Here is a 26,635-nt window from a genome sequence, read left to right as displayed (position 1 = left end):
TTTAACCTGTTAAACCACAATTACTTTTGCTCCAACCTAATATTTTGACTTTCTGGTCCATACGTATCTCTGCCTCTAGTTTTATTGCCTCTGGCCATTTTATTAATTTCTTAGATGCCACCTGACTTCTTCCATTTATGGCACCTATGTATAGTCCAGCTGGGCTACCTTTTGCCTTGTAGGAGTTCTGGCGAAATAGCATGATACCATAAATGATGTTTATACATGTCTGACTTTGTTAGTAGTTGCTCCAACCTTTCAGTTTTCAAATATACTTTAAAACGGTTTGCATAATTCATTCTAATTTCAAAGACATCCTTAGATACTGGGTAAGGTACAGTTATATTCTCTGCTCGGTATTAATGGTGGCCTTGTAATCTAATAACTTCCTCAAGTGCATTATATTTATTCATTTTAATAAGTCTTTAAAGTTGTAATTTACAAAAGTTACACTGAGCAGTTATGTCTCAAAGTTAACTAAATAAAATCAGATAACTGTTATTTGACTAGTCTATGAAAAGATTCATCGTTCCTTGATGCTGCGTTTTCAGTTTCTGTGACAATCTGGAGTAAAACAGAAAAAAATCCTCATAGTACAGTTAAACTTTTGACCAATTCTAGATGAGCTTCTTCGCTCTCAGATCTTTACTTAGTTTTTGTATCGTAATTTAAAAAAATAAAATAATCTCATAACAGAAAATATTTGTTGTAATAAGATTATTACCTTTTTTTTTAAACTCCTGGGGATTTGATTCTATCATGTTACATATTTGCTAGGCTTCACCCATATAGTAGTTTTACTCTATTGATGCATCAAGTAATTTTGTTATATGGGTCCTAAAAATATTTAGGTTTAAATGTGTATACTGCGCTTATTTTCATGGGGAAGGAGTTGTTATTATTTTTGCTAACTGGAAGCAATGAGAAATCACTCCGTTGAAAGTTGTTATATGGTCAGAATTTTTCTACAAACTACATCTTTATTAAAGCAGAGCATTATTAGCAGATGCCATGCTGCTTTTCAGAAAAGCCCAAACCCACCCTGATTTCTCCTTTCTCAACTGAACTGCCAACCATTCAATATTTGCTTAATTGTTGCTTTTTAAAATGCTGCTTCTGTATGAGAAAGGGAAAGTAATAGAAAAAGCATTGTTCCTCTGGGTAAAGAAGACAATAAAAAATAGATAATAGCCTATATTCTCACTCAACACAGGACATCATTTTTAACGAGAATCCTTTTACCTCAAGGTTTACTTATTTATATAGCCGAGTAATTTGTTTTTAAGAAGGTAATTGTTGACTAAGAAAGTTTTTATTCTCACCACAAATTAATAGTTGAGAGTTTATATATCTCATTGAAAGGTCTCTCAAAGTAAATGTTTCTTGGTCCACTGAACTCAAATCAGGCCCTTACTTACTTTCACTATTTTATGTTAAATTCTAAAGAGAACAGTGTTATTATTTTAAGATATGACAAAGCCATTCATGGGGTAAGAGCACATAATCAGTGATCAGTCATCTATGCAACATTCCTGAGAGCCTTTTGAAGGTGGGTTGATTCTCAGCTTTATCCAATAATGCTGGCTTAGGTTTAGGATTTCTACCACTTGTCCATCTGCTTCCAGCTTCAAAAACTTGATTACTGTTGTTTCCTCTTCTATATTCCTCATTGCTGAGTTTTACCTTTAAAAGTTCTTCTTACTATAGTTTTAGTGGAGTTTTGGATGGGTGACATGGGGGGATTGAAATTGGAATTACATTAGATGTGCATGTTCAACCTATGATCTTTATCAAGAAATTACCAGTTAATAAACTTCACTTACCCAGAATTTCTAGTTTTAATCACCTTGAATGTACTTCCTTTTGTATGTGTGTGTTTTAACCTCAAATGACTATTCTCATGTGCTTTCATTAACAGTACAATTAGCCTCAGCATGTAGGTTGACCCTTCCTGCTTTTTAAAATTTTTAACAACTTTTGAAGACTCTGATTAATTCACTTTTTAAGTTGTGTGCTTTTTATATATCAATCTGGTATGTACTTAACGTGAAACATTTAAGCAGTACAAAGTATGTAAAGTAAAAAGTCGTCTTCTTTCTTCTCAGACTCACCACAATCTTCAGAGGTAATCATTGTTTACAGTTTGATGTTTAGCCTTTTAGACTTTTTTCTATATATCTGCAAGCATGTATTTTTGAAATATATGTATAATAGTTCCTCTGAACTGAGTCTTTTCACTTAATTATATATCATGTACATTCTTCCATATGAGGATGTATGTACTTCATTCTAAAAAGTATAGTATAGTGGTCAGGGTTTTAAAGCCAGACTAAGAAAGGTGCCTGCACATATTAAGCACTTGCAACAACTATTAGCTGCTGCCATTGTTGTTATTGTTGTTATATAGTATTTGCTGTATCCACGTTGACATTTAGGTTGTTTCTAATTTTTCACTACCAAGAGCAGTGCTGCAGTAAACAACCTTGCAGCCTACATGTTTGTTAATGTCTGTATTTCTAATGGATAAATAAGATGTGCAAATTGACAGTTATAAAAACAGTCATAGAGATGTAAAGTACAGCATAGGGAGTATAGTAAAAAATATTGTAATAACTATGTACGGTGTCCGATGCATACTGGACTTACTGGGGTGATCATTTCTTAAGTTATATAAATGTCTAATACCTAGATTGTATACTTGAAACTAATATAATACTGTTTGTCAACTGCAATTGAAAAAAAATTTTTTTTTAATTCTAGAAGTGAAATTTTGAATAGAATGTCACTTATGTTCACAATTTTGGTTGTTTTTGCAAATTTCTTTCTAGAAAAGGTTGTACCAACAACAGTATATGAGAGTGTTTCCTTACCAGTGCTCGTTGTTAACAGTTTTAGTTTTTTCCAGTCAAGGTAATACGTACTTTCCTGACAATTCACTGTTCTCAAAGGCCTGAATTTGTAGTACTACCATAATCCACAAGGTGGGGCTAATTTTCTGGATGTCTACGTACACAGACTAAGTTTGATGAATACAGTTAACAAAATATAATCATATACCTCCCCAAGACTTTTGGGCGTTATTGCTTACTACAAATTATTCCTTCAATCTTAAGACTACAGTATCTTCCTAAAGATTAAGTTGTAAAACCGAATATCGTGATTATTAATACAACATATCATAATTTTCTAAATATCTAACTGCTACAATATGATAAATATGTATCATAATAGAAGTATACGTAATGTGCTATAGGATCATTGGGTTACTGACCTAAACTCTGCAATTTACTCCATAATTTATATGTTTCTATCAAGAGTAGTAAAACTATAAAACATAACACTTTTCATTGGTTTGTCTGTAGGATACTTCTTCATACTCAGAGTTCCAGGGCCTAAGTTAGAAGCTTTCATTCTTTGGTTATGTCAGATACAGTAGAATTTATAAAGACAGAATAATTTTGTTTAGAGCACAGGTTCTGCAACCAGAATGCCTGGATTCAAATCTGGGCTGTGATATTTTACTGACTGATCTTAGAATTGCTACTTGACCTTTCTGTACCTTAGTTTCCTCATCTTTACAATGGAGATAATAACAGTACCTACCTACCTCTTAGGGTTATTGTGAGAATTAGATGAATGGAGAGAAAGAGAGAGAGAGAGAGAGAGAGAGAGACTCGGAATAGCATGTATTTTAAAAAGTGTACATAAATGTTATCAATTGTTGTTATTAATGCTATTAATTTATAAACTAAAACTTGAATAACTTTCCAGCAATTTTCCCAAAACATATTTTGGGAAGTATTTTTCCATTAGCATTTCCTCCAGGATATACAAAATAATCTACTTAATTTCAATGTGGTTTATCTTCTGGTATCTGAGATTTCAAATGGTGTATATATGTTGCTATTCCATAGTTTCTCAATATGCATTCTATGAGGAAGAATGAATCATTGCTTATTTAATTTGGAGATTGGTTACACTACACTTTATATCTTTCATTAGAACGATGGTATTATCTCCAGACCAGGTGTATCAGCACCATCTGAAACTTATTAGAAATAAAAATTGTTGGGCTCCACCCCAGACCTACTAAATGTTGAAATCCTGGGGATAGGTCTCAGCAATTTGTGTCTCAGCAAACTGTCCCAATGGTGCAAATGCATGCCACAGCTCGATAACCACTGCACTAGGAAGTAATACTGTATGTTGTGTTTAGTGCATGTCAAGGACTACTCATTATACCATCTGGTATTCTTGACATTACTCTGTTGAAACAAACTTCTGCATAGTCCTTTCTCTTTTCTTTAGGAATTATGAGGCTTTTAGCAATAATTTAACTTTTACATATTTAGAGAATTATTATATCTTTTTAAAGTGCCTCCAGTGTGTATAGAAATAGAATGATCAGATCTTGAAAAAATTTAAAACATTTTGCAGAGAATGTATGATTGGTAGGTTGGATTAAGCCTAGACAAAAGTTAGTTTAAAACATTAATCTTATATGTACTCATTTTAATATACCAGTAGTTAATAAACTAGTTTATTACTTCTGTAATGATATGTGAAAAGTAGGTGGTAGGGGGAGAGAAACTGAATGTAAAAGAGTGAAATTTAATAGGACCCCAAAATTAATGAAAATTGAAGCAGGAGCGGGAGAGAAGAAAGTGTCCTGACTTACTAAGAATATGTGAAAGTGTTAGAGGGGGTTTAGATAACAGCTCACTATGAATTAATGTGATATAGCCTCCAGAACAGGTACAAACCTAGCTTGCATTATCAAAAAGATGAATATATAGACTATGGAAGTGATGGTCTCCTCGGAATCAGACCTTAAGTTCTGTGGCATCATACTTTAAAACAGATAAAAGGATAAAGGGATAAAGATGAACTGGCACTCAGTAGAATGAACAGAATGATAAAGAGAATGAAGCCATGCTACATAAGTAACACTCGGAAGTACTGGGAGACGTAGCTTCCCTCAGAAGGACCCCACGTGCTGGAAAGGAAAGAACCCGGATGTGTAAAAGTCCTTTGGAGTTTATTCTTGCCCCACCTCTCTAACTTTATTTGCTTTCTGCGACCCTTTCACCTCCTAAATCAGTAGGCCTGCCAACTTGGCTTTGAGGCTGGGGGAGTCACTGGCACGTGCCAGTTGGGTATTGATCAGGAGGAAGATGGGGTACCTACCTGTTCTGGAAAATGGCAGTCAGGCCTTCTCTAAGGTCGTAACTACTTCTCAGAGTATAAAAGTCCAGATTGCTCTGTAAGCCCTGAGTTAAGAGAACACCATTTGATGGGAGAACAATAAAAGAGTCAGATGCACGTGCTGACAGTGAGGAGTTGGTAGTGCCAGAAGGTCCTGTCCCCTCCCCACTGGCAGCTACCGCACAGAGTATCAGAGAGCAATGGTGTCCTTTCTACAATATCCCAGTTGTAGTCGCAGTCCATTCCCATTTTTTTCTTTTCTCCCTGTAAGGGAAAAAAGGCTTGAATTTATAGGGTATGTTTTGGGGTACTTTTTAGTATACTTTTCTTGAAGGAAACGGTCTTATTCATTTCTGTGATTCCTGCGTTACCTATTAAAGTGCCTTGCTGATATACTTTTCTATGTAAAAACCTCCTGAACTCTTTTCACCCACCTAGTTACCTTAGTACTTCATACATACCCCAGTTACAGCACTTATGTTGCATTGTAACTTTTTATTTTTGTACACCAAAAAGATTATAAGCCTTTCTAGTATAGACTGGTAACTACATTGTCCATCTCGATATTTGTAGCACCTGTTACATTATCTGGCACATAGTAATACTCAGTAAATGTGGAATAAATTATGTGCAACCATGATCACAGCAAATGCTCAGACTTTGAGGCCAGCTCTGAAATCACTCCCATTTTATCAGTGTGTCCTTTCCCCCTCCTTTAGTCTCCTGATTCTTAACTTTACTACATTAGACCCTTTCACTTACCTGCTCTGCACCTCAGGTCTGATACACGATTAGCTTCCCCCATGTCCTCTCCTGTGATAACAAACCTAAGGGTAGATTTGTAACAACCTACCATCTTACCCTGCCTTAGTTAGGACTGCCCACATCTGTACATTGCCTTTCGCAAATAGCTCACGTAGTAATCCTCCAACTGAGAAATCACAAAGTAGAGCCATTCACTAGTGCCCTGACCTGTCTTTTTAACAGTGATATGGGAGAAGGTTTTATGAAGCTTGGGAATCTGCTGAGGTATGTGGCAGCTCTGTCCTATCTAATCCAGCTGGCCAGCTGTGTAGCTGGAGATACTGACCAGACACGTTTTCCAGCTCAATTTGGTGGCGACTAGGAGCATGGATTAGAGGGGAGCAGGCTGGAGGAAACTCCCAGGTTTCTGACTTGGGTGATAGAGTATGGTGAGGACTTCCAAATGTAATAAGGAATACCGAGGGCTGTAGACTTTGAGAGGGAAGACCGATGAGTTTATTTTTGGGGATACTGCTAGTATTAGGATGTCCTGACAAATATCCAGATGAATATATCTGGTAAGCAATTGGATAAAACAATCTGAAAATTAGGGAAAATTTAAGAGCTCTTCAACCATAAGAATAAGTGGGATCTCTTTGGATATAATGTAACATTAAAAGTTAACTAAGAGAAGAACCCAGAATTTAAATGAAGACAAAAGAATAAAGCCATGAAGATAAGACAGAGAAGGAATTATCTGGGAGTAAGAAAAAAAAAAACAGAAAAGCCCCACCCCAATCCCCCAAAAAAAACATATGGGAAAAAATTGAAAGGCAGAAGGATGTATGAATAATGTCAAATATTGCAGCGTAAGATAAGAATTGGAAACCGTCCCTTGGATTTGATCAGTAAAAAAAAACATAATCTTATTGAGAATAATTTCATTGGAACGGCTGTAGGAGAAGCCTCATTTTGATGGTTTGAGGTCCAATAGCAAGGAGAGGACCTGGAAACAGTGTGTGTAGGAGTTTCTTTTAAGTTTAGAAGAGGAAAGATAAGATTACTTAAATTCCTGTGAAGCCTTGGTTGCTGGCCTCCTCCTAATCCCTTAATGCCTGACCAATCTCTCACGACTGCAGCTTCTCAGACAGCCACGACGGAACCAGGGCTGTCTGAGACACCGCGGCCATGCCACGAGGGTCAGGGTCGGCAGGTACTGGCTTTGCTGCTACTTCCTATAGGTTATGTAACACATACACACCACCCTCCAGAGGCTGCTCCAGATCCCATGTGCTGTAAACGCTCGTTCTTTCTCTCTGTTCTATTTATTCTCAAAATACATTGCTGTAAGGTAAGTGAACAGTGACATTATTAGCGGACTAATGTTAATCCATCTATAATGTATTTTTTTAAAACTTAATCATTTACAAAGTTTGTTATTAGTAACAAATTCTCTTTCCTCCCCTTCACAACTGATCATGCTGCTTCAGCATGCTCTGAGACCCTGGTTGATCTTTTCAACTGAATAGCAGTTGAATCAAGTTGCTGATGCATCCAAAGCCTTAGCCTGAGTGAACCCAATGTTTCCCGTTGGTTCTGGGTGTTCCCTGGCTAGGAATTCATGACCACTAGGTACATACTGTCCTTAGACAGTAGCATTCACTTTCAGCTTTTTGCATACAGTCCTGTTGGGGGGGGCCTTGACAAGATTTCCTGTGGATCAGGGCTGTCTGCAATAAGTTTGGAAAAAATATTTTCAGACCGGAAAGCAAAAAAGCCGCCTGCCGACCCAGGTGTCTGGCTTCGCCTTAACCTTTGTGTCCTCAGAACTCACTTCCTACCAAGCAAGTCTACATACAAATGGAAATCCACGCCTCCAGGTAATTAGGAGCGCTACCCCAATGATCTTCCTCTGCTCCCCAACTTCATTGCTGCTATAGCCAGTACGTGTTAAAACTGTCTACCTCATATAGCAGGACACAGGGCACACACGCTCACCATTAGGTTTTAGCCTCTGTAACTGTTGTCTCCTCCATTTCCTTCAAACTCTTCTTCCTAAAGCCCTTCTAGATGCTGGCTTCTTATCAGGAACCCCCTGGGGAATCTCCAGCCTGTTACTCCCTCCATCCTTGCTAGGCGTCATCTTAAAAAGCTTCCTTAGTTTCTCCAGAATGCTAAGAACTAACTGACTTCGGTGAAGAAACTGCAGATTGGAACAAGCACAAATTTATTCCACTTTCTCTACCTGGGGCCCTGGAAACACTCAGCAGCTGTCTCACTCGTCCAAGAAAATAGCCATGTATCTCCAAAACTCAATTTTTGTTACACTGAAAATCCTGTTGTCATAAAATAATTACGATCTACCTCTACTGATGGTCCCTTTATGCAGCTGAAATGTCAGATTTCGTCCACCTGTGTCTGGGCCTTGGATATTTGCCCTTTTAAACATGTCATATTAAATGCAACGTGTCCAAAACTGCTGTGCGCATCTTATGCCTCAACTTGCTTTTCTTTTCAGTTAATACCACCATGTCCTCAGTTACCCAACTCAGACACCTAGGAGTCATACTTGATTCCTCCCTGTCGGACCCTCACCGAAATCTGTTCAGTCTAGCTCTCAAATGTCTCAAACAAGTATTGACAACCTTACATCCTAATTACCATCACTCTATTCAGTCAGCCTTCATCTTTCACCCAGATCACTGTGCCAGCCTCCTAAGTGGTCTTACTACCGCCATCTTACTTCTCTTTTAATCTCCAGACCAGAAATATTTTTTCAGAAATGCAAACTGATTGTATTATTCTCCTGCTTAAAATTCTTTAGTAATTTTACCATTGCCCTTAGAAGGAAGTCCAAACTTTTATAACATGTTTCTTAGAAGGTATCTCATAATCTACCTCATGTTTTTTCCACTTACATTCTCTGCCTCAGCTATATGACTCTTTCAGTTTCTTGTGCTTCCATAATCACCCTCACTTCAAATTTCTGTACTTGTAATGCTTTGACTATGAACTCATTCTTGTACATTTTTTCCACGTAACTCTTACTCATTTATTCTTCCTAATGTAGCCTAAATATTACTTCTTTAGAAAAAATTTCCCTGAATCCCAAACTAGATGAATTGTCCTTGCTGTGTGCTTCTAGAGCACCCTTTATTTTTCATATGAGAGCACTTGGTACATTTTAATTTTAATGACTTGTGAAATCCCTAGACTTTAAGCTCTGTGGAGGATGTAACCCTGCTGCCTTGCTTGCTGTTGGGAGCTATTCAGAGATGGAATGTACTTTCTTGGGAGTGCACGTTTCCCATAAACACCAGGAGTTCATGTGTAGGTTGAATAGCTCTAGGTTGGGACTGAAATAGAGAACCATTGGAAAGCCTTTAAAGTCCTTTCCAGTTAGGAGATTAATTTTTCCAAATAATCAAACATGCATATATAGCTGTTTTGAAAGACTTTACAGGTCAATGTACAAGAATTTTACCTAATTGAAAGTATTGAATAATCAATGACTAATGAATGGTATATGGAGAACGTAGGAGATAGTTCTAATTTAGAGCACTACGTCTTGAAATTAATGTTATATTTTGTATCTCTTACAGGTGAAATGAATCAAAAGTACAAGGAGCTAAAAAAAAGGGAGGAAAATATGGACAGTAAGTGAATTCTTATAAATAATGAAAATATTATATTCTCAGGTAGCTATTCATTTATACCAAATCAGAGATATCATTTTGGGAAGATATAATGGCTAATTAACACAGAAGTGTGGACATTCAAAGCATTTGCCTTAAAGTACTAAATGTCTAGCATTGTTTAGGGATGGGTAGAGAATTCTAAAAAGATTTTGCACATGTGTATGTGTGTATGAATGTTTGTAAGGGATAGATTCTAATTCTAGTACCTATTTATAGTCTGCATAGAAAGTCTATTCTATAGACTATGTCCTGATTTTATTTTGAATATTCTCGTTTACGTGCTTCACTGCGTTCATCCTTAATATCTTTCACCTTTCTTACCTTTTTATAATATTTATTTCATTATTTATTAGCCCGCATCTCAGATCTTGTTACTTGATTCTGTCACTAACTGTAACTCTGATAGCCTTCAGTTGCAGCTTTTTACTTTAAAAAAAAAACAAACCTTAACTTGACTTTGTAAAAGATCTTCACTTAAACTTATATTGTACGTTCAGAAAGTTTTCAAAATTGATATATATTATTTATTACTGTTTTCCTTCAAAAATTATCATTTTGTTAGAATCTGAAGTTTTATAGTTACCTTCAGAGAAGCATGCTGTAAAGCAGTAACTCCAACTCTGATTTAGCAGTATCTCAAGATTTCTTTAAAATCTCAGCAAGTACCAAAAATTATCTCAAAATTAATTCATTATTTCATGATAACAGTAAATTTAAGTTATTATAAGTTTTTATTTTTGGAGGAGCCATAGAACTATGGATGTAAATAAGAGCAAATTATGTACTAATTCTATATTAGCAAGAAAAAGGATGATTTCTTAGAATATTTATAATTTGAATAAATTTTTAAACTTAGTTGAGATTAATGCAGCATTATAAGTAAAATACTCCTTTTCAGATAAAATAGGTCATTAGTAATATTTTTAGGGGTAAAGTTAGTGGCTAAATATAGGTGTACAATAATTATGTCAAGGAGATCCTATGTAAACAGATTTTTTCTGATCTCCTTTTTATCAACTGTTACTTCTGGACCTATGTAAATTTTAGTTTTTTTGTATTAAGGTCATAACAATGAAGCTTGAAAAGTTTGGAAGTATGTAGAAATGTCCTTATTGAGCAATTTAATTATCGTTGGGGTAATAAAATATTAAATACTAACAGTTTAAAATTTGCTTTGAATTTATAAAATGTACTCTTAATATCCACAAATCAGAATTGTTAACTGTGTCCACAGTAGTTTGTCAGCATATTTTTCAATCGGCAGGTTTTATTGAGACTTTTGAGGAAACTAAGCATCAGGAACTGGAACGGAAAGCTCAGCTAGAAGCCAGCATCGTCGCACTTCTGGAGCACGGTAGTCGCGTGAGTACACGTGCCTGTACCTGTCCCGTGTCCGCAGCATTCTCCCTGTGGTTACCTTTTCCAAACACAACTCAACAAATGCAGTAGTTACTATTGCCTTTGCTCATTTAAACTGTTTCCTTGAAATCCCCTTGCTTGTTATTTTATTTCATTAAGCTAGTAATATTTATCTTTGTAGCAAAATTCAGCTAATTTGTTGGATGGTAGGGAAAAAGGATGACACATGTGTAATATCAATATTCAGCAGCAAGTGAGGGACTAAGTCAGAGTAATGGTTAAGATTTTCTTCCTTTGTTAATCTATCAGAATTGGTAGAAGCAGCATTTGCACAGGTAGCTTCAAAATCTGGATATATTGTACTGGAAACTGTTAATTTATTTTATACATACTGTAATTTATATTATAAATACAAGGAATTCTGTTCTTGTAATAATCTGCAAGAAGGAGATACCTATGAGTATCTTGATTTATCAGTAAATGTTTATTGAACAGCTACTAGTGTGTGATTCCACGGGACGAAAAATACATGGTTTCTTTTCAATATTCTTAGTGTTTTAAGACTCAAATCAGTTCCTCAATAGTGCAGTTGAATTTTTTTATACAATGAAATAAAGCAAATTTAAAAGAAACAATTCTGAATTTTAATTTAGTCTTTCCTTATTGTGAAAACCTAACTTTAAATCTCACTGTATTCTTCTATAAAACATATATAATGAATGATGTATTTCAAAAAAGAATGTCCATTCAAAGCATCTAGTCTTTTAGCAGTGTTTTCCAAGAATTTTATTAGAGACTTAAAGCAGTGGAATTTTTTCCATTTTTCTCTGCAAATACAGAATATAAATCGTATGAAACAAATATCTTCAATCACCAATCAAGAACTGAAGATAATGCAGGATGATCTCAATTTTAAATCTACTGAAATGCAGAAATCACAAAGTACAGCTAGAAATTTGACCTCAGGTAAGAAAACAACCTACATCTTTTTTTTTTTTCTGTAATAAATTGGGACTTTTAAAGTCTCCTAATGTTATTCTCTTTGATTTTTGTTTTGAAAGACCGAGGATATAATTTATGATTGCCTATTGCTCCAGTCTCTTATAGTGTCAGAATTTTCAGTGACCATTCACATCAACTTAATCCTATTTCACTGTGAGATTCTCATTGATTTAACCTTTATTAAAAATATGCCCTATGCCTGTGCTATAACTTGGGTATCTAGACGTGTTTTTTTCAAAACAATCCAGTCTGTTTTCTCAAGGAACTATCAACCTGGTTCAGCGACAAATAAACAATTAAAACACTTTGAAACAGTGTTATGTTAGAAGAGTCAGGAGCAGGGGAAGTACACAGGGCTCATATCCACCCCAGTCTTGGGTAGTTTGGAGAGGGATCCTAGAGGAGGTAATGTTTTAATTATTATTAGCTGCAGCCATGATGACTAACATGAGAAAAGAGCAGCACTGTCCAATCGAAATGTCATGCCAGCCACATACATAATTTAAAATTTCTTAGTAGCCATGTTAAAAAAGTAAAAAGAGACAGATGAATGTTAATAATATATTTTCTTTAACCCAGTGTATCCAAAATATTATCACTTCAACATGTAATCAATATAACAATGATCAATGAAATTTTACGGTCGCAACCCATCTAAATTTGGACTAGACATTCAAATGCTCAAAAGTGACATGTGACTCGCGGCTGCCGTTTGGATCATGCAGGCAGTGATTAGAAAACAAATATACAGAATTGAGCTTAAAGAGCCTAGGCTAAAGTCACGTAAAAATTTGTATGGAATGTTTGGTTTTTGAACTAGTGGATTCAACCGTGGGTGTTTATGCTTAACACATGTGGATGTCGTCGAATGAACTGTCTTTATTTGTCTACCTGTAATTACTCTGGCAGATAGCAAGATCGTGGGGAATGAGACTTAATTAGTATTTGCTAACTTAGTAATGTTGAAAGGTTCTTGAAATGGAATAATGGATCCGTGATATCCATTTATCTGGAATCCCCAAATCTGAAAAGCTCTTGGCAGCAAAACCCAATCTGACCTGAAATGACTTGAAGCTCTTTACAGTCTTGAATCATCCTACCTGGTGTGACTGTTCAGACTTGTTGCTGTGGCTGTGTTGATGCGCTTGGTGACAGGAGGCTGCCTCACACCCTGCTGTGGGAGTATAGCACAGTCAATATATGCAGCATGTTGCTTTTCTAAAACCTGAAGAAGTCTGCATTCTAAAACACAACTGCCTAGTTTTACTTAAAGGATTATGGACCTATAAATACACACTGAATGCTCTTATTAATATACAGTTGAATTTAGGTGGATGATATAAGTGGACAATTGTTGTTATTCTACACATGTAAGTATATTTTATCTTCCCAGATTTGTTCAGTTTATTTGCCATAGTTTTATTTGTATGTCTGAGTTATATGCCAAGCAGCTTTTGGGCATAATTCTAAATTTAATTTTTACCTACTATTGGTTTGACTACAAGTGTTTCTTAATTGTGATCAAAAAACACAACATAAGATTTCCCGTCTGAACCATTTTTAAGTGTGCAGTAGAGTAGTGTTAACTACATGCACATTGTTGTGTCACAGATCTCTAGAACTTGTGCATCTTGCAAACCTGATACTTACGCCTTTTGAACAACAACTCCCCTCTCCCCCTTCCCCTGCTAGTTCTGTCTAGTCCTGTGAGCTTGACTACTTGAGATACCTTATATAAATGGAATCCTGCAATCGTTGCCTTTTTGTGAGTGGTTTATTTACTTGTCATAATGTCCTCGAGGTTCATCAATGTTGTAACATGTGACAAGATTTCCTTCTTTTTTAAGGCTGAATAATATTCCATTGTATGTACATACTATATTTTTTTATTCATTTATTCATTGATGGACCTTTAGTTTGTTTCTGCCTCTCAGCTATTGTGAATCGTGCTGCAATGAACACGGGTATGCAAATATCTCTTTGAGATCCTCTTTTCAATTCTTTTGGCTATCTAAGAGAGCTATGAATATATTTACGTCTTCATTTTCTTTGTGCTATAAGCTAAAGAATTTTATGTTTAATTATTCCATCTAGGAAACCTCTGCTTTGTGTTTTAGATGATAATTTTAAGTTTTTCATTTATCGAAGGTCAATATTAATTCAACAAGTTTTTGCCTCTTTTAAGCTGTCTGTGTAATAGCTGTTGAGAAACATACATTTTTTAAAAGGTAAATATCAATACCAGAAATGAATTCAATAACTAGGACCTTGTATTCCTTTCATATTTTTATACTTTGTGTTTACATTTCCTTTTAAAAACTAGTCATTATATTTTCTCCAGAGATATAGTGTTGAAAAAGAATTAGAACTGACTTCAATGGCGGTAAGAATCCAGTTTATTACTATGATAAAGACTTTACTGTAAATTCTCCTTATTTAGGTTTGAATTCTCCGACACCCTACAATTAATTTCATTTACTCAGTTATGTTTAAGTGTTAATTTAAACCAATCATTTAAGTTATCTTTCCTCTCTTTCCTTAATACCATCCCCCACAGGAAATTTATGGTATCTGGTAAGAGGTTTATAATGTTTTGGTTCCCTTTTCAGAGATAACGAATTATAGATTACCCTTCTGTGCATTGCCTCTCCCTCAGCCCATGAGGTTATCACTGGAACTTAACCTGATTTTCTTAGTGTACTGTTTTCTCAGTGGGGCAATATAATTCACAAGGGGGCAAATTACTTCTTGGGGGGAGGGTAAAAAACACCTTGGGTATTATGGTTTGTAGCCCTCCAAAGGGTCACTGTATATAAACAGATACACATTACATATGTAATACAACATTTTTATAGGAGAGAGGCGATTGGGAAAAATAGTCTACAAAAGGCTCCTTAAGGGGACAATTAAACAAAAAAAAAAAAGATTAAGAAACACTGGTGTGCTGCATGAGTAAAAAGGCAAGGAATATGTCAGCAATAGTTTTTATTTATATTTTTGGAAAGGAAACTCCAGGGAATAAACAAATGCGCTGATGGCAGAATATTTGAGAAACATTTCCCCAGGTCAAAGTGGTTCCTTCTGAGATTTTGCTACTGTGTACACACTGCTTGTTAAACTTTGCAACTTCATAGCATATCAGAAGGAACTAGTCTGCATCCTCTTCCTGTCTCTTCCCTTGGAGAAGCTTTTAGCTTTTCATAGGGACCTGCTGTTAAAGAAAGATAAACTTTACCCTTTACCAACCATTTTCTCCCTTTCTCTAGGAAAAGCAGTTTCTATAGCTCCTAAATGTATATCCTGAATATATCTTGCAATTAAACTTGTAGTTAGATTTATATAACTATTTTCACCAAACAGTCAAAATATACAAGCTAAGTACATTTCCTCTTTAGAGCATTGAAACCATAAGCCTCAGTAACTTGTTTAGTACTTTAATTCTTATCTTAATTATTTTGAACCCTAGTAGAGATATGAATCTAACTAAACAAAACCCTCTCGATAACATTTAAGTCCATATACATACATATATTTTTAATAACATACGTCAGTATGGTTGTCTTCAGACTCTTAAAGGGACAGAAAGAAACGTTCAAGTTTAATTATAGCAACTTAAAACAAATTTGGTTGGTAACAACCTTCTTTCTTAAATCAATTATCTTTTGAAGCATTTTACTTTTACTATTTGATATTTTATACTATATGTGATAATTGTTATATTCATAAGTAGAGTCACCCAATTCTTGAATGAGTTTTTTTTTATTGTAGTGTCACCTTCACTGGTTAGGTATATTTTAATTAATGATCTTTCTGGTTTAATAGGTAGAAGAGGAAGGTTTAATAGCAGTTTTGTATTTGATTTTTCCATTAGAGAATATGTGTGGATAATAAAACTTACTTGCAGGTAAATTTTGCTAAATCTTATATAAAGAAACTAACTAACTTAATCATTGCCTGTCTATATATTAGACAGACACAGAAGAAGACTGAATACCAAAATCTTTGTACAGGCATACCTTGCTTTATTGTACTTCTCAGATACTGTTTTTATCAACATTGAGGCAAGATCCTCCACCAGCAAAAGGATTAAGACTCACTGAAGGTGCAAATGGTGGTTAGCTTTTTTTTTTAGCAATAAAGTATTTTTTAATTAAGGTATGTACATTGCTTTTTTTACACAATGCTACTGCACACTTAATAGACTATAGTACTGTATAAACATAACTTTTATATATACTGGGAAACCAGAAAATTTGTGTGACTTGCTTTATTGCGAGATTTGCTTTATTGTAGTGGTTTGAAACCAAACCTGCAATAGCTCCAAAGTATGCCTGTATAAACTCTACTCAAATTCTGATCTGCGCATGCTGAACTGTGTATACGTTGAATAAACTTTTATTCAACTGTGTATACGTTGAATAAAAAGCAGCAGCTAGAAGTTGAAAGACCTGAGTACACAGACTTCAGATTCTACCCACTCCAAAGGAGAAAAGTTTAGAGTTTCGTTTCAGTGAAGTTTATTGCTCATTAAAAATAAAAATCATTCTTGAAAGCACAGCAGAATCCAGAGTTTCCGCAACATATCATAAAAACTTACTAGACATGTGAAGACATGGAGAAATGTGAGTCAGTTGAAAAGCAGTCACTATACACTGAACCTGAGATAATCCAGATGTTGAAATGAAAACAAAAGGACTTTAGAAGTTTATAAACATCATTAAGGACTTAAAGGAAAATAAAATCATAATAAATGAACAGATATAGAATCCCACAGAGAAATAGAAATTAGAATAAAGAATCAAGTGAAAATTCTAGAATTGAAAATATTAGTCAAGTGAAAAATTTACTGGATGACAATTGAAGATTGAAGACAACAGAAAAAAAAGTTGGTGAACTTGAAGATCAATCAATAGAAATTATCCTATTTGAAGAAGAAATAAAAGTGAAGAGTTTAAATGACCCGTGGGACAATTTCAAGCAGTCTTTACTTGTATCTGTTTGGTATCTCAAACTCAACAGATCTTAAACGGACTTCAACCCATCATGTCATTCCCTGCTCCAAACAAAAGTTTGTATCTCCTTCTGCCTACACTACTATCCACTAATTTACTCAAGTTGGAAATGGGATTCAACGTTGACTCCTTGTTCAAGCACTGTGCCCAGTTAGTTGCCTGTTTAATTAATTCCAAATCCCTAATACCTCTTGAGTCTCTCCAGATCTCTCCTCTATTGTTTCCTCATTTATTTCCATCTACATAACTGTTTATTTCATATATATAGTCATACACTTCATCTGTATCTATATCCCCCATGCCTAGAAGTTTGCCTGGCACATAGAAAGCATTTAATAAATATTGTTTAATGAAAAAAAATTCCCCAAAGTGATTACACCAGTCTAAGATGTTTCACTGAATCAATACTTAACTGATTGTCCTGCATATAGTATAATATTCACATTAATTATCCACATTGCAAGCAGAGTGAACTTTCTAAAATTTAAATCTGCCACACTGATATAACTCATTGATGACTTGCTATAGCCCTTAGGATAAAGTCCCAATGCCCTATCTTGCTTTAAAAAGTTCTTTTTGAACTGAAATCCTTCTAATTTTTTTAGTTTTATCTCCTACCACCACCTACTTTGAACTCTTGAGCTCTAGTCACATCAAACTTATATTTGCTCAGAGGTACTGTGCTTTCTTTCCTTTAGATTTTGCATATTTTGATTGTTTTCTGTGGAATATTTTTACTTTCTCTTTTGTTGGGTTGATTCCTAATCTTTAGGCCTCAGTTAAAAAGCATTATTTTTAGAGAACTCTTTTGACCAATACCACATGCTTTTATGGCATTCTGTGTTACTCTTGTCATAGTACAGTAGACTGCGATTTTTGCCTTCCATGGTCAACCATGGTCCAAAAATACTAAATGCAAAATTCCAGAAATACACACTTCTTAAGTTTTAAATTGTGTGCTGGTCTGAGTAGTTCTGCACTGTCCCTCTTCATCCGGTCTGGGACCTGCATCCTCCCTTTGTCCAGCGTCTCCACACTGTATATGCTACCCACCCATTAGTCACTTAGTAGCCACCTTGGTTATCAGGTCTACTGTCTTAGTATCACAGTGCTTGTGTTCAAGTGACCCTTATTGTCCTGTTAAAATTACTCTATTTTATTATTAATTGTTTGTAAATTAATTTATAAATTAAACTTTACCATAGGTATGTATTATGGGGAAAAAAGCGTAGTATATATAGGGTTTGGTACTATCCTCGGTTTCAGGCATCCACTGGCGTCCTGGGACATATTCCCCTCAGATAACAGGAGACTACTGTAGCTATCCAGTTTATTGGAAATGCTTATTTAATTACCTGGTTCTACCTCTACAATATAGCTCCTTGAGCAAAAGCAACATCTCTGTTGATTTCCGTTATATCCTCAGCACCTGGCACATAGTAGATGCTCCATAACACGAACATATGTACAGTCTGCCCCCATTATTCATGGATTCTGTATTTCTGAACTTACCTATTCACGAAAATTAATTTATAACTCCAAAATCAATACTTGCAGCACTTTCTTGATCATTTGTGCACGTGTGTAGACGGGTGAAAATTGTGAATTTTCTGACGTGTGTTCGCAGCAGAGGTCGAATAAGGCAACACTCTGCCTTCTTGTTTTAGTTCTCATAAACATGTGTCCTTTTTGTGGTATATTTTCCCCGCATTTTTATGCTTTTTGTGGTGATTTTGCTATCTAAAATGACCCCGAAGTGTAGTGCAGAAGTGTTGACTAGTTTTCCTAGGCACAAGAAGGCTGTGAGGTGCCTTATGGAGAAAACCTGCGTTAGATAAGCTTTGTTCAGGCATACATTGGCAGTGAGTTCAGTGTTAGTGAATCAACAAATAAATACAGTGTGTTTAAACGGAAACACATAAAACGCGGTTTTATATTAGTCGGTTGATGCAAAGGCCCATAGGAACCTAACCCTGTATTTCCCTTAGGAACGGTAGTCCAGTATTTGCTAACTTAGTGCTATGGTGACTTCATAAACTACCGCAAATAATGAGAATTGACAGTATATGTAATTATAAAATTTTACCATATTTTGTAACTTGCTTTACCCCCACATAACTATGTATATATGTCATGCACCTACTAAAAATAATGGGTTTTATCTCAGGATATATGTTAACATTATTTTAAAAAACCTGTCTTCTTATATATGTTCATATGAGCATGGAGACAAGGGTGGCTAATATACATCTGGTATGTTGGTTACCTGGGAGATGGGTATTTTTTTTTCTTAATTTATGTTTGTATTGTCTCACTGGTTGCAGTGAACATGTTTCTTTTGCCAGTATGCTTATAAAACATGATTTTTAATGGTTGCATTGCATTGCATTTCCTTTGGTGAGAGGAATAAAGTTTTGACTAATTATGGACTTGAATTTCCTGTTTCAGATAGTCAACGTTTACAGTTGGATCTACAGAAAATGGAGCTTCTGGAAAGTAAGATGATTGAGGAACAGCATTCTCTAAAAAATAAAATTCAGCAAATGATGACTGATCTGGAGACATTTAATGATTTGCCAGCTTTAAAATCATCAGGTGAAGAAAAGAAAAAGGTAAACAGTAATAGAGTATTACAAAATTATAATTCAAATTGCTTTTTCTTGATCAAATTTAATATACAGAGGATGCCAAAACAAATGTATACACATTTTAAAAAAGGAAAACTGTATTAAAATTGTAATACTCAGTATATACCGATAACAAAAGATGAGTATATGTCACTTTTGACTCCTGCAGTTACAGGAGTTCAAAGTGGTTACCATCAGTGTCCAGACACTTCTGATTATGGCCAACTACTGCTTGACCAACGTTGACCAAAGTGTCCACTTGCCTACATTTTTTGGCACCCCCGGTATATATAGTTTATAGAACTTTTTATTTTCAATTGATTATTTAATATATGTTTAGAAAGATAAAGATGTTTGCATATATAATAGGAATTTAGAGTGATTTAAGTTTTAAACCAAAGGCAAAAATTGAAAAGCAAGGGATAGAGCATTTCAACAATTAGGAACTTAGTTAAAGGCAGATTTTATTATATTTCCCTACTTAAGACTTGTCAGTGACTGTTCATTGCCATGTACGTTAACATAAATGTGGTGGAGTAGGAATAGATATGACAGCCTTAAGAGAGTTATTAATACAGTTAATTATTAATACAGTTAATATTAATTTAGCTTATAGTTCAAAGGATATTTTTACAGACCGGGGTTTAGAGTAATTATGGCGTTGGTAGAATTTTATCAGAATATCATTGAAAGTATTTGTCAGATTCAATTTAAATGGGCTTACTAGATATTTGCTAACACTTGTTCCTTCTATTTGGATCTATCTAGAAATTGCATCAAGAGAGAACAGTATTATCAACTCGCAGAAATGCCTTTAAGAAAATAATGGAGAAGCTAAACATAGAATATGAAACACTAAAATCAGAGTTGCAAGAAAATGAGACACATTCTCAGGTACAAAAAAAGACTCTGAAATTCATTTTTATTTTTAGGCTGTCTGTCATCTTCTCTAAATCTGTATTTTCACCCTAAAATAATCCTTTCTTTTTTTCCCCACCTGCTTTATTTACCTTCCAGATTTTCTGGCCTTGTAGATAGCCAGCTTCTGTACAATCTCCATGGAGAAATAATTTATTTCTGCTTTCTCGCCTTCTGTAAACCTATATTGAAGGCCTGCTCTGTGCTAGGCAGTGTTCAGGGCAAAGCCATTAGGATCATTACTTTTATAATTTTCAAAAGTAAAGCATTTTGGATGCAGAAACTTTTCTAATTCCGAATCTACAAATAAAGAAAATAAACCCTAATGACTAATATCCCACCACCCAGAAGAGATCATTTTTATCATTTTTGTGTGGGTCCTTCTAGTCTATGTGTATATATTATGTGTCCATATATAAGTACACATTTGTTTTTATATATTTATACAAATAATATCATTTTGTACATATTATTTTAAAAGCTTTTCATTATTAACTATACGTTATAAGTACTTTCCCTTGTCTATAGATATATTTTTTATAATATTGGACTACATGGATTTAGCATAATTTACTGAACCAATCTGTGTTATTGGACATTTTGGTTATTTCTAGTTTTAAAACTATTCAAATAATACTGTAAAAAGCAGTCCTATCCTTGAACTTCTTGATTTAAATTTCTGATGATTTACGTAGGACGCACAAACAAACCCCCTTTTCATGTCACCCATCCCACTGATAATTACCTGAGCAATGTCTGAGGTCTTCTAGATTGGGAACTGTAAGAGGGCAGAGATGACCACATCTGTCCCATTCATTGTCTCCCCAGCACTGTGCTAGTGCGTGGCACATAATAGGTGCTCAATAAGTATTTGTTGGAGCATTAAATGAAGTATGTGGGTCATGTGTGGTCATTCCCGTATCTAATTAGTCTATATTAACAATTTGCAATTATGATTTACTAATGCTAAATGCATTAACAATTTTTCTTCTTTTATATAGTAATATGATCATGATAGACAATTATTGTTAACATTTTGGTATAGCATTTTGTAAAATTTGTAATTATACACCCATGTGTAATTATACACCCATGTTAATTACATTGTATTTATAAAAAACGAAATCACTGTATGCATGCAGTGTTTAAGCATTTATTTTCTTAAATATTTTCAAGCTCTTTTTTGATGACATTTTTATGACATCAGCTATTTCATTGTATGGATGTAACATTTAAAACAAAAAGATATATCTTATATTCTTCTTGAAAGGGGGAGAGTCTCATCAGAGTTTGCCACAACTATTAAAAGCTTAATAATAACTCATTTATGTAATTCAAATGTATCAGTCAGTTATTCTGTCTCTACTTCATAATATGCAAACCTAGGTATAGACTGATAAGTGGTAAAATTATCCTCAGCTGTTTAGAGTAGAGATGGGTACTGGAGAAGAAACCTAAAACATGTTTATGGGGTCATCGTCTTAAATGGTCCTTAGGGAAAAATATTGACATTTCTTATGGAATATTGGCCTTCCTTTTCCACTGAATAGATGATTTAAGAAGGAAAACACTTGACAAACACAACTTCAATGGCTACCTTGTTTATTTCCACATTAAGAGCTAATCATATTCTTAAGCCCATGAACTGAAAACAGGAATTCATAACATAAGCTACAGTGTATAATCCTTCTCTGTATTGTTTGTTGACTTCTGGTAATCCCAGCTGGTCAAATCAAATCCCGATCTCTCCCTTTTGCAACTACTTTATGGAAAACTAGTTTTTGACATCTGTAAATAATTTTAGATAACAGACTGTTTTTGAATGGTGGCTATTAGCTGTTTGAAATCATTTAAACATTTATATTGGAACAAACTATAAAACTCCTAGAAGAAAACCTAGGGAAAAAGCTCCTTGACAAGAGTTTTGGCAATGATTTTTTGGTATGACACCAAAAGCACAAGCAACAAAGGCAAAAATAAATAAGTGAGCTTACATCAAACTAACAAGTTTCTGCGCAGCAAAAGAAACAATTAACAAAGTGTAAAAGCAACTTATGGAATGGGAGGAAATAGTTGTAAATCATGTATCTGATAAGGGGTTAATATCCACAATATGTAAAGACTTATAACAGATGTTTTAAATAAGTTGCAGGGAACAAACAGATTTACACTTCATAATATCCTCAGAGGTTTAAAGGCAAGTCTCTAATACACATGTATAATATAGAAGGAATTTGACCATGTGACACAGAGTTGCTTTTATAGCGTTATTCGTGTAGCACTTAAGAGGTCTGCTGCTTTGTAAGAAGGCCACCTCTGTATGGAACAAAGGGGGACAAGTTTGGTACTTGACTTTGCAAAAGGTTATTAGAGATTTATTGTCAAAAAGTGCTGACTGCTTCCTTATGTTCACATTGATTTCAAGGTCCTATCTGGGGGAGCACGATCTGATTTAGTAATGTTAACTCAACACAAAAAGTCCACGTAATTCATTAGTTATGATTCGTCCTACTATCTACATTTGTCTCTTTGGAGGAAACAATAGGATGGATGCTGCATTAAGCCTGAACTTATGCCCTGAAAATAATTTTAACATGCGAGTATGAAGAAACACTATTAAAGCTGATTCAAATGATCAGATTTTTGAAAATGATCGTTACTTCTTGGAAATGCCAAGACAAAACATTTTATGTCATTTTTCAGGTGGTCCTTTGCTTAGGAAAAAACTATGTGCATCTTAAAAAAGAAAGACCGTAACCTAGAGTTACAAGGTTAATTAAATCAGAAAAACAATTTAATTCTATAACAGTAAAATTGTCTTCTGAGGAAGCAACCATCAATATAATATCCACATTAGCTTCCTGTTGATGCAGAAATTATTGTAACAGTGCCAGCTTTTTACCAGGCCTCTTATAATCTTCACACTGCAGCGCTGTTCTTATCACAGCTTGTGGAATTAGACAGGAAATGTAGCCCTGGAAATAAGGAAGTTTGTCCTATATAGCTGAACCTTCAACAGTGTTAGAATATATATATTTGTGGCATTAGACTTCCAGATTTCAAGGAGAGATTCACATCATGTCCCATTCTTTTTTAATTTCTTTTAGGAAAGGGAAAAATCATAAATTGTCTTTCAGTTGGCATGTTCATTGGTATAATAAATATTTTTAATATTTTTCTATTAAAATAAACAGAGTAAAACCTGTTGTCAAATTCAACATTGTATTTTGTAGTATATTGTTTAGTATTTCCTAAATTTCTTTTTCGTCTACCATAGCTTTATCTCAATAAAATGCGAGGATTTGATAAGATTTAAAATTGAGGGTTTTTTTGTTTTGTTTTTTGTTCCTTATCCTCTTAAAAGGATATGTAATAATTGTTTTGAATATGGGCACTGGTCAACATTTTTCTTTTGTGTTTTTAGCTTACAAATTTGGAGAGGAAGTGGCAACACCATGAGCAAAATAATTTTGTGATGAAAGAATGTATCCTTTAAAGCTGCAGATGAATGTAACCAAGTGATTTTTTTTTCCTGGGGATTTCTTTACAGACTGAAGAAATTCAATTCAGCACACTTACTGAATACCTAATATGTACAAAACACTGAGCTAAACTACCTGGGGAATAAAAGAATAAGAATTTCCACTCTCCAAGTTTGTGTGTGTGTGTGTGTGTGTGTGTGTGTGTGTGTCAAAGTAACTAATAGAAAGCAGAGTATGCAAAGTCATAGTGTGGCAAAGTGACTAAGTGCACAGGATATGGAGTCTGTAGATCTAATTTTAAATCTTGACTTGACTACTTACAGGTCATGGATTTTGGACAATTTACTTAATTTGTTTAAGCCTCAATTTTATCATCTCAAATGCAGTTAATGTATCCTCATAGAGTTGTTGGGAGAATTATATATAACCATATATATAATATATATGTAGGTATATTTGTATAGTTGTTTATTACTGTTTTTAATGCTGTACCTTGGATATCTGGGCAGCAAAGGGAGATCAACCAAGTAGTGTCATGAGAAATTGGACCTTCAAGCTCTTCTGTGTTTCAGCCAATTCAACTTAATCTTATTTCTACCAAGATGGTACCTATGTCCCATGTTCTTGCTCATCTTTTTGTGTGACTACAGGAAGAAGCAGCTGCTGAGAACATGGATTGTGGGCTTGTAAGAAACATTTCCCCAAAGTAGTTTTCTGTTCTCTTCTTTGACCCATTCAAGGACGTCTCTGCTTGGAGAATTAGATCCTGACTCATTATAGCATAGGTTCTGCTCTGGGACACAGCTGAACTTCACCTCAGCAGCATGGACCACAGCTTACCTCCAAATGACATGCATTAGAGCCTCTATTCCTAGTGGTCATGCAACTTTGCTTAAAAGCAAAAGGCTCCCATTCACAGTATGCGAACGTCCAGCACTCTAGTTTGTGCAGCAACAAGTAGGTGATTTTGAAATAGAGTGAAGTCTAGCGACTTGCCTAAAATTGTTTATGGTACTCTAGAGAACATGGTTCTTTTGAACATCCAGTTGTTCTAAGACAATCTAAGAATCAGATTGAGATGCATAACATATTAACTATAAAAATGCTTTATATTGTAAGTGAACTTTTTTGAAATCTGCTTTGCTTGACCTTTTAGGTTTCAATTGATGCTTAATCTGTTAAAATATTGTTTTTAAAAAATATTCTAATTGTGCTTTTTCTGTGCCATCTTCAGTTTCCTATAAGAAAAATACTAGTATGATTTGGTTCCTTTCTGAGCCGCAGTTAGATTAGTATTTTTATTGACGGTGTTCCCCCTTAACTCATGTAATTAGTCATTGAAACCAAGAGTCAAGAGAGTGATTACCAGCTAATTATGAACAACGTGACCAAGCAGATTGCAGACTACAATAAAAGCATCATGGATGCTCTACATAGCATGAGCAGGACCTGAGTCCAAACCAACTGCGAGTCTCCATAGAAGTATCCTGTTGCTGTTACACTTGAGACAAGCTGACTGAATAAAATAGCTTACCCTGAAGTCTTACCTAAAATTGTTGAATGCTGTAATTTTTGTGGCCTCTTTGATATTCTAAATAGTATAATGTGTGATATTTTGTGAAATAGTATAATGAGTGATATTTTAAATAGTATAATAGTTTAATAAATAGTTTACATACGAAAAGTATCATCTCCTTTTATGATATTTTTGTTTTGTGTGAGTGATAAAAATGTCTCAAAGAACTGAGATACACAAGCTGAAAGTGGGCACTGAGACTCATTTAGCTGGTATACTCCCTCTATGGCAGCAAATGAGACCTTTCATGTGCCAGCTCTAGAGGGATGCATGGATAGTGTGATTCTGTTTCAGTGCTTACATCAACCTTGTCAATTTTTGCTTCTAGCAAAAGATGGTAAGAATAGGAGGTGTTTCGCTTTGAACTTTACTTCTCAAATAGGGTGTATTTGATGTGTTTTAAGGCATATAAAGTCACAAGTAAATAACACATATTCTTTGTATATCATTTATTCCTAAAGATTTGGAATTAAAACTTTTGACCTTTGCATTTTAAAAATATTTTCTCACCTGTATATGCTAGGAAAACATGAACTTTTTAGAAGGAATGCTGACTTATGATGGGCTCTTTTGGACTATGGCTGCTGTTCATTTCCACCATGGTATAAGCATTTCCTCTTTCGTACTGTAGCAGTACTTAAGTAGATTGGTTTCTAAACATTGCCAGGACATTTGAAAGGAAAAGCTAGAAGAGATATAATTGTGAAGTATGGATTTTGGATGCATCATTATAACTAAAGATGTATCCTCCTTTGTGGGCAGAAATGAGTCACTTTGGTCCTCATAAAATATTCCTTATAAGTATCCTTGTTTTTCACTCTGATCTCCTATTTCTCGTGTTTCTCAGGTTACCCTCAGTATTCGTGAAACACGAGAATATTGGTTTCTTTAAAATAAAACAAGGCTTTATTGAGATACAGTTTACATATTACAAAATTACCCATGAATGTTGCTTTTTGTTTTATAAATTTTATTGGGGAATATTGGGAAACTGTGTGTTTCTCCCGGGCCC

General features: G+C 34.7%; 1 protein-coding gene across 3 annotated transcripts in view; it reads left to right on the top strand.

The window, feature by feature from the left end:
- The window catches only part of IFT74 (intraflagellar transport 74), an 80,830-nt gene extending 55,230 nt beyond the window's left edge, over positions 1-25,600 (top strand). For all 3 annotated transcript variants that reach the window (XM_033123038.1, XM_033123037.1, XM_033123036.1), the window contains exons 14-20: positions 9,552-9,605; positions 10,912-11,009; positions 11,846-11,972; positions 19,469-19,632; positions 20,416-20,541; positions 23,990-24,050; positions 25,382-25,600. In XM_033123038.1, the coding sequence (XP_032978929.1) occupies positions 9,552-9,605; positions 10,912-11,009; positions 11,846-11,972; positions 19,469-19,632; positions 20,416-20,541; positions 23,990-24,050; positions 25,382-25,500 (749 nt within the window). In that variant the 3' untranslated portion in view covers positions 25,501-25,600. The remainder of the gene's footprint in view (positions 1-9,551; positions 9,606-10,911; positions 11,010-11,845; positions 11,973-19,468; positions 19,633-20,415; positions 20,542-23,989; positions 24,051-25,381) is intronic.
- Positions 25,601-26,635: the final 1,035 nt, after the last annotated feature.

This window comes from Rhinolophus ferrumequinum, chromosome 12, assembly GCF_004115265.2.
Source record: "Rhinolophus ferrumequinum isolate MPI-CBG mRhiFer1 chromosome 12, mRhiFer1_v1.p, whole genome shotgun sequence".
Taxonomy (NCBI): Eukaryota; Metazoa; Chordata; class Mammalia; order Chiroptera; family Rhinolophidae; genus Rhinolophus; species Rhinolophus ferrumequinum.
This window is presented reverse-complemented; position numbering and strand designations above follow the sequence as displayed.